The sequence below is a fragment of the Labeo rohita genome, chromosome 14, assembly GCF_022985175.1.
Source record: "Labeo rohita strain BAU-BD-2019 chromosome 14, IGBB_LRoh.1.0, whole genome shotgun sequence".
Taxonomy (NCBI): Eukaryota; Metazoa; Chordata; class Actinopteri; order Cypriniformes; family Cyprinidae; genus Labeo; species Labeo rohita.
In genome coordinates, this window is record NC_066882.1 from 8677210 (window position 1) to 8687206 (window position 9997).

At 33.3% G+C, this 9997-nt stretch overlaps 1 protein-coding gene across 1 annotated transcript; it reads left to right on the forward strand.

Moving 5' to 3' along the window:
• The first annotated feature begins 4242 nt into the window (after positions 1–4242).
• On the forward strand, positions 4243–9708 carry f9a (coagulation factor IXa). The gene is made up of 8 exons (XM_051127041.1): positions 4243–4401; positions 4583–4758; positions 4837–4861; positions 6643–6756; positions 6895–7029; positions 7135–7445; positions 7596–7722; positions 8900–9708. Exons 1-8 carry the CDS (start codon positions 4347–4349, stop codon positions 9478–9480), a joined length of 1524 nt encoding a protein of 507 aa, XP_050982998.1. The 5' UTR covers positions 4243–4346; the 3' UTR covers positions 9481–9708.
• Positions 9709–9997: the final 289 nt, after the last annotated feature.

The following is a 9997-nucleotide window of genomic DNA, read 5'->3' on the forward strand; positions in this document are numbered from 1 at the left end:
TACAAACCAGTGTGTTCATAATTAAGACAATACATTAAAATAATATGGTAAAACACACCAATTTGTAATATCACGCAGCAAAACAAGCTGTTTTGTACAGCTAAAAATTGGTAGACACAAATGAGAATGGAAGCCAGACCAAAGTACTGCAAAAACAGTAACATTTAGAAACATTTTTACTATTTAAAATAACTGTGTATAATCTGAATATATTTTAAAATGTAATTTATTTCTGTGATTTCAAAGCTGAATGTTTAGCATCATTACTCCAGTTGCATGATCCTTCACAAATCATTCTAATATTCTGATTTGCTGCTCAAAATTGTTTTTTTATAATTATTATGTTGAAAAAAGCTGAGTAGAGATTTTTCAAGTTTCTTTAATGAATAGAAAGTTCAGAAGAACAGCATTTATCTGAAATAGAAACCTTTCGTAACATTATAAATGTCTTTATCATCACTTTTGATCAATTTAAAGCATCCTTGCTAAATAAAAGTATTCATTTATAGAATTTCTAGAATATTAGAACGATTTCTAAAGGGTCATGACGCTGAAGACTGGAGTAATGATGCTGAAAATTTAGCTTTGATCACAGGAATAAATTACATTTTAAAATATATTCAAATAGAAAAAAAAGTAAAAAAGTTATTTTTAAATAGTAAAAATAATTCACTACTGCTTTTGCTGTATTTTGGATAAAATAAATGCAGGCTTGGTGAGCAGAAGAGACTTAGTTGAAAAAAAAAATCTTACTGTTCAAAAACTTTTGACTGGTAGTGTACCTAGCTAGAAAGACATTTTCAAAACGTTGGCTAATGCTCCAGAAATGTTAATAGAACATTTGTTTAGTCATTTTTATTAATATGCTGAAAATGTTAGCACAACATTATAGTTCATTGAATGCTTTTCTTCTAAGATGTTTTAGTTCGACATTTTTCTTCTTTTTTTGTACCTGTTTCAGAACGTTCATAAAACATTAACGTAACCTACCCATAATGTTTGCAAAATGATAAAATGAAATGTTCCATTTTAACATTTATATAAGCAAATATTCATCATAAAAACACCACATACATTTTTAAAACATTAAAATATTTTCAGTGGTCACGTTTCCATGACTTAAAGGGAATGTTAGCATAACGTTCCTAGAACATATTTTGTCAGTTCCCTAAATATACTCAAGTTCAATATTGATTTGAGTTGAAATAATTTTATAATCTTACTTGTATATTATTTTACAGAATCTGTTGGGGAAAATAGTCCAAAACAAACTAGCAACCAGACAAAGTTAGTAACAATATTAGCGTAATACAAATACTTGAGTCAGCTGAGGTAACTTTCTCTGATGCACAACTTCGCCATGGATGACGAGGGTAGCGCAATGGACCAATCATAAATGAGTATTCCAGAACGTCATGGCATTTTAAACATAGTAATGGCTTTGTAATTTCTGTTAACGTTGTCTGGATAAATCTAAATATAGCTCTGCCTTCAGAGACTTCAGCTTCACTGACTGATGGTGTTGGTTTTAAAAATGGCTGTGAATTCAAGGCTAACTGGGGGTAAAGCTTTTCCAAGCATTAGTGCAGTAATGAAAAAGTTCTGAGCGATGTACTCATTTTACTCCTGCTCTTATAGCTGCAATAACAGTCTGTTGATTGCTGCCAGTGAGGCTGTGAGCCAAAGCCCATCTCAGCAATGAAAACTAACTCTCAGTTACAGATTGATTGGCACTCATACAGTGGGATTGATGGCCAGTGTTAATTACTTAGAAATGAATAATTCAGCCCTGTAATGGCTGGATGAAAACGAAAAGCCCACAGTCAATAAGAAAGCTCCATCTGAGAAGATAACAGATTCCCAAGGGCCGAGAAGAAATCAAGAGCACTTACACTGGAACTGAAGCGTAGACTGGGCTGTTCTCCAACATGCTGATTCAGCCCCTCCCACAGTCCCAAATTCAGGGCCCATCTGTGCAGAACATAAACATGATAATGCTTTCTTTCTTTATGAAGTATTGCATATTTCATGGTGTCATCTCTTTTCTCTAACAGTGAAAGAGGAAACCAATGAACGCTAAACTGATTCAAATGGGGAAAACTAATGGTTGCATTATTTATCTACTCATTGAAGCAGCAGCGCCATCTAGTGGAGATTTGATTTTGAAACTTTTTTTATTCCAAGGAATCTTGAATATGAAGATTCCTTTAAAACATAAAGGCTATATATTTGCATGTATATATTGTGTGGGGAAAATATTAAATATAATATTCTAAGTACTGCCAATTGAAATACATGTTTCCAAAATTAATATTTACACTGACATTATACCAAAGTAAATTATTACAATGTTTTAGGGCAAATAAAAATGTATTTTATTAAGTCAACAGCGTGTCTTAGATTAACATATTACACCAGTCTTTATAAAGAAGAAAAAAATGTAATTGTTATCCAAAATGTACACATTAGACAGTCCAAAAATACATTTTTATATAAGCAAATATTCATCATAAAAACACCACATACATTTTTAAAACATTAAAATATTTTCAATGGTCACGTTTCCATGACTTAATGGGAATGTTAGCATAATGTTCTTAGAACATATTTTGTCAGTTTCCTAAATATAGGCAAGTTCAATATTGATTTGAGTTGAAATAATTTTATAATCTTACAATCGTTTTAAAATATAAAGGCTATATATTTGCATGTATATATTGTGTGGGGAAAATATTAGGGCAAGGCAAGGCAAGGTAAGTTTATTTATTTTTATATAGCACATTTCATACACAAAGGTAGTTCAAAGTGCTTTACATAAAAGGAAGTAGAATAATCATGAAAAAACAATATTATATTAAAACAATAATAAAAACAATAATCACAAAAAAAGGAAGTAGAACAATCATAAAAACAATGATCACAACAATAAAACAAAAAATGTAAAATGTAAAAACTGATTGATTTAATGATTTAAAAATAATTTAAAAATTGATTTAAAATAAATTTAAGACAGTTAAAAACAGAGAATGATTATACATAGTGCAATCAGTTTGGACGTAGCACAGTGCTCATTCAGTAAATGCACAGCTAAACAGATGAGTTTTGAGTCTAGATTTAAATGTAGCTAATGTTTTAGCACATTTGATCTCTTCTGGAAGCTGGTTCCAACTGCGGGCAGCATAATAGCTAAAAGCGGATTCCCCTTGTTTTGTGTGAACCCTTGGTATTTCTAACTGACTCGATCCTAATGATCTGAGTGGTCTGTTAGGTTTATATTCAGTGAGCATATCTGCAATGTATTTAGGTCCTAGGCCATTGAGTGATTTATAAATGAGTAAAAGTACTTTAAAATCAATTCTAAGTGTGAGGGACCTGAGGGCTGGTGTGATATGCTCAGATTTTCTGGTTCTAGTCAGAATCCTGGCAGCAGCGTTCTGGACGAGCTGCAGCTGTCTAATGGTCTTCTTGCGAAGGCCAGTGAGGAGACCATTACAATAATCCACCCTGCTTGTGATAAAGGCATGAACAAGTTTCTCTAAGTCTTGACTGGAAACAAAACATCTAATTCTTGCAATGTTTTTGAGATGATAGTATGCTGATTTAGTTACTGCTTTGACATGACTACTGAAACTAAGGTCTGACTCCAGAATCACACCAAGATTCCTGACTTGGTTTTTAGTTGTTTGACCCCTAGAGTCAAGGTATGCATTCACCTTAAGAACTTTCTCTTTGCTTCTGAATGCAATGACTTCAGTTTAGTAGTGTTTTTATGATGAATATTTGCTTATATAAAAATGTATTTTTGGACTGTCCAATGTGTACATTTTGGACAACAATTACATAAGTATTTTTACACTCACATACTATTTTTTCTGCTTTATAAAGACTGGTGTAACATGTTAATCTAAGATACGCTGTTGACTGGCGTTCTACCAAAGTAAATTATTACAATGTTTTTGGGCAAATAAAAATGTATTTTATTAAGTCAACAGCGTATCTTAGATTAACATATTACACCAGTCTTTATAAAGCAGAAAAAATAGTATGTGAGTGTAAAAATACTTATGTAATTGTTGTCCAAAATGTACACATTAGACAGTCCAAAAATACATTTAGTAAAATCTCTTAATCTTTTTTTTAAACCACATGCATGGTTTACAAATGTGTCTGAAATGTTCAGTAAAATCACTGCTTGTTTGTTTTACTTTTATTTCTCTCTCTCAAACATAATATCTCATGCCAGTCGTTTATGTGGAAATGTGGTAGACAGGTGTACTTTGGAGCATTGACTCAGGTTATTTGTCAGCTCACTGTGGAATAATAAGGGACCGAATTTGGTTTGACATATGGCTTCATTCATTCTTGTTCTGTTCCCATATATTATGCTGCAGACCTTTGCAGGTAAGACCTACAAAACCATTTACCTCTCATAAATCAGATTTCTTACAGCTGACAGAGAACATAACAGGCACACTTGGTATTTGCCTTTTGACTCTCTGAGGGTTAATAATCGAATTCACATGTACGCTTTCAGCAGTTCCCCTCTAGTAAATATACTATAAACTGTGAAACTCTGTAACAGCCCCAGGATCGGTGTTCCTGGACGAGGAGAAAGCTGACAGCATTTTGCGGAGACACAGACGAGCAAACACAGGACTGTTTGAGGAGATTCTGCAGGGGAATGTAGAGAGGGAGTGTATAGAGGAGACGTGTGTCCTGGAGGAGGCCAGAGAAGCCTTTGAAAATGATGAAAAGACAGTGAGTAAAAAGTTGTGGTTCTTCAGTTGTCATGCATTGTGTAATATAGCAAATGTGAGTTTGGTCTGTGTTTTTCAGATGGAGTTTTGGGCAAGTTATATTGGTGAGTGTGTTTAATCATTTACTGTCATATTTACCAAGGGCAAACAGGAGAAGATCTTTATATGTTAAATGAACAGTTCACACCAAAGATGAAAAACTGCTTAAAATGTACTCACCCCCAGGTCATCTCAGATGTAGATGAGTTTGTTTCTTCATTAGAACAGACTTTGAGAAATTTAGCATCACTTGGATCCTCTGCAGTGAATGGGTGCCATCAGAATGAGAGTCCAAAAAGCTGATAAAAACATCACAATAATTCACAAATAATCCAAATTACTCCAGCTCATCTTATTAAGCAAAAAGCTACATATTTGTAATAAACATATCATTCATCAAAATGTTTTTTTTTACTTCAAACCGTTGTTTTCAGGTAAAATAAGAGCTATATCCATGCTAATGCTTTCTCTCCTGATTCTATCTGTCTTGTCTGAATCAGGAGCGAAACATGCACTGATTAAACACTGTTTACAAGCAAAAACAGTCCAAAACAGTTCTAAACAAATATGTTGATAGATTTTGATGTAAGAGGACAACTGGGGATGAACGTTTTTAGTAGAGGAAGCATTTTTATGGCGAGAAGTGACTGTGTAAAGTAGGGCTGTCAGTCGATTCAAATTTTTAATCGAATTAATTACATGATGTTTCAATTAATTAATCTAATTAATCACGAACTATATCTGACTGAGAAAAAAGACAAAAGATTATTTAAAGCTATATTTGTGTTAACTGAGAAAGTATCTCAAATCGTAGCTTTAGAAAGAAATATTTTATTTGATTCAACTAACTTATTACACAAACATTAAACGTAAACTATGGACCATAAAAGAAGATAATTTGAGAAACATCTCAGTATTTTTTGTTCAAACAATGAAAGTCACTGGTTACCAAAACAGCTTTGTTACCAACAGTCTTCAAAATACCTTCTTTTAAATTCCACAAAAAAGGTTTAAAACGACATGAGGGTAAGTAAATGATGACAGGGCCTTTATGAATGGGCTTTTGAATCATTGATTCACATGATTTGTTCAAAACGTGGATTCATTCACAAATTAAACACCACTGTGTTGGTCAGAGACACGCAACAATTTGGCTTCAAACATATGGCTTCAAAGGTAATATGCTTTTGCAAAAATTGAGCAAAAATATAATATTATGTTTAGAATAACACAATATCAACTTCTCACTTATTGAAAAAAAAAAAAAAAAAAAAAAAAAACATATTTAAGCTCCTGATAGATCAGGACAAAATTAGCGCTCGTGTCATATTGCTCTTGCTGCCTGTGTGATATCCTGTGATACGTGATAAATATAAATATGAGACAAAACACATACAGGGGCATTTTTTTTAACTTGACATCGTTATATTCTTAATGATGAACTCAGAATTCAGGAAGTACAATCGATTTGGGTAACGTTTAATTAGACAAATGATTAAAAAACTGTAGGTAAAATAGATTTTTTTTTAAACAAATTATTTCTTTTCACCTTGTTTTTCAACGCGGAAGTAAGCCGTACAGCTCTGGCTACTGGGCATGCACACATCAATCTAACTGTTTTTTTTTGTTTTTTTTTTGTCACACTACAACAATAATACTGTTTTTGTATTATAGTTTAAGGGTTGGGGTAGACGTAGATGTTAATAAAACACAATCTAATAGGTAGAACAATTAATTTCATTGTTAGTTTCCGGTCTGACTGGAAACCAGAACCTGCTCTTACAGGAAAAATAAGGTAGATACATTTTTTTCTTACCAGTTGTTAATAAATGATCCTGTCTGTTAGATGGGGACCAGTGTAAATCATCACCCTGTCAAAACCGAGGCACATGTGAAGACCAGATGGGCACATACACCTGTAACTGTCTACCAGGCTATGTGGGCAAAAACTGTGAAATAGGTTAGACAAGATCTTCCCTCTAACACACAGTACACTATGTTTAGCTACTACTACTAGTAGTAGTAGTAATAATAACAATAATGAAAATCTAATAAATTCCTGAAGATAATCAAAAAGATGCTTCGTGCTGTTTCTCAGTGACTGCCAAAAAGTGTGAGGTTGATAATGGAGGCTGTGAGCACTTCTGTGTTGTGATGGAGACTCAGGGGACTGGGTGTCAGTGTGCATCTGGTTACAAAATCAAAGAGGATGGACTCGCGTGTGAACCTATAGGTGATTTAATTACTTCTTAAATTCTTAATGTAGCAGTTGTTTTAAAGAAAGACACAAGCAAAATGTAATGCAAAAAATTAAACAAAATTGTTTTTATGTTACTAGCTAAGTTTCCATGTGGCAAAGTCATTAAAACAGCTGTAAGAAAGATTCCCAGTGGTCCCACCTTTGTCACGGATACATCTGCACAGTCTTCCAATAAGACAATCAAATCCACATCCAGCACTTCCAAACCGGACAACTGGACAACCCCTGCAGATTCTAAACAAAAAGACAGCAAAGTCCCGCCATCTTATGTTAAACTTCCCAGATGGGTCTTTGATGATTATTTGACGTCACCTGCACCGACAGTAAGTGCTCCAAAAAGTCGTATTGTTGGTGGCAATCCTGCTGTACCTGGAGAAATCCCTTGGCAGGTAAATATTATGTGCTATAAGAGTAAAAAAAATGCCTTTGATTAAATCTTCTTTGAGTAAATTATAAAATTACCGGCACATCTAATAGAACCCAACCTGTTTATGTACCCAAAATCATGTTATTTATCCCAGTTGACTGCTGATCTCTAGGTGGCGCTAGTGGCGCGCTCAACACAGCAGGTGTTCTGTGGAGGCTCTATTCTCAACCAGTTATGGGTCATTACTGCAGCCCACTGTCTGATAGGAAGCAAGAATGGATCTTTCTATGTCAGAGTTGGTAAGACCCCACAACAGAACAAAAGCCAAGGAAATACTGATTAAATTAAATTGATGTATGGTGCTAATATTTAAATATCTAAAATATTTAAATATGAATTACAAATATAATATTCAGTATTAAATGTGGGTGTATGTATATACATATACACAGAGTAATTAAACATGTCAAAATAAAAAAATTAAAATATATTTAATATGAATACACACACACACACACACACACACACATATATATATATATATACACAACGCATATATATGTAAATATATATATTTAAAATGTATTACATTAAATACTAAATTATAATTAAATTAATTAAATAAAAAATGTTTTAGTCAATACTTTTGTCTTAAAAATAACAAAGACTTATTTCTAGAAAATATATCTAAAATTATTTTTTTTCACTTTTGTAGGTTTGTCAGATTTTTAGAATAATCATAATAAGATATTATTATTAATAATATTAAAATATATAGTTAAATATATAAGAATATTTTATAATATATGTATCACTGCTCATTAGTTTGGGGTCAAAACGATTTTTTTAAGTAAAAATAAACTTATATTTTAGTCAGATTTATAGAATAATATTAATAATAAGATATTATTAATAATATTAAGATATATAGCTAAATATATACAAATATTTTACAATATATGTATCACTGTTCAGTAGTTTGGGGACAATTTTTTTTTTAAGAAATAAACTTTTTTTAGCAAGTTAAACAAAAGTGACAGTAATAACATTTATAGCAGTTACAAACGATTTCTATTTCAAATAAATGCTGTTCTTTTGAACCTTCTAATCATCAGAGAATCGTGAAAAAAATTATCATGGTTTCCAACAAATAAAATAAACTTATATTTTGATAATAAGAAATGTTTGTTGAGCACCAAATCAGCATATTAGAATGATTTCTGAAGGATCATATGATACTGAAGACTGAAACTGAAGACACTGAAATCCCTATTTTAACTTAATTTGAAATAATATTTCACAATATAAGTGTTTTTACTGTATTTAATCAAATAACTGCAGCCTTGGTGAGCACCAGACTTCTTTCCAAAAACATTATCTCATGCAATATTGCATTTCAGGAGAATTTATGTTGTTTTAAACATAAATTCATTGAAACATTTACTGATCCAAGACTTAAAAAACTATGTTTCACAGGGGAGCATGATGTCTCCAAGACAGAAGGCACAGAACAGAATCTGAATGTCACCCATTTCATCTCACATCCCCGTTATGACTCCAAAGTAAGCCCTTACAATCATGACATTGCCTTGTTGCGGCTGCGCACCCCCATTCGTTTTACCCCAACTGTACGTCCCATTTGCTTGGGACCCATGCTATTCTCCAACTCACTGCTGCAGTCTGGCTCTCTGGCTACTGTCAGCGGCTGGGGCCGTCTGCGCTTCCAAGGCCGAAGTGCAGTGACTCTACAGAAGGTTGAGTTGCCTTACGTGGACAGATCAGTGTGTATAGAAAGCAGCAGTGACCCGATCACATATGTCATGTTCTGTGCCGGATACTCGGATTCTCCTAGAGACGCATGTCAGGGTGACAGCGGAGGACCTCACACCATGCGCTACCATGACACCTGGTTCCTCACAGGTATTGTCAGCTGGGGAGAAGAATGTGCCAGGAAAGGGAAGTACGGTGTGTACACACAGGTTGGTAACTATTATCGTTGGATACAACACGTCATGGGTGTTACTAAAGGAGTACTGCTTAAAAATGTAGACCAGTGATGTTGAATTCTCAGTTTAAGATGTCATCTGCGAACATGGAGTTTTTAAACCTGAAGAGGAAACAATTAGATTGTTTGCAATAAGACTCTTTCACGGTGTAAATCCTATAAGCAAACATAATATGCTTTGGATGATTATATGTTACCCATATTGTTTTTTCTTTGTCTTTGTAATTGTAATTATTCCTTTACTGCATAATAATAATAATAATAAAACAGATTCCACGGATCCCATTGTAACAGATTGTAGTTATGCTCCGCCCCCAAGACCTGGCTGGCCAATGAGATTCCATCAATAAACCATGCACAGCATTTCATCAATTACACATGTCTTAGTACCTTCACTGTTCCATAAGGACATTTAATAATCAATAAGCCATTGACACATACTGTTTTCTCCTGTGGTTAAAGAAGTTCACTTCCAGAATAACAATTTACAGATAATTTACTCACCCCCTTGTCATCCAAGATGTTTGTGTCTTTTTCTTCAGTCGTAAAGAAATTGTTTCTTGAGGAAA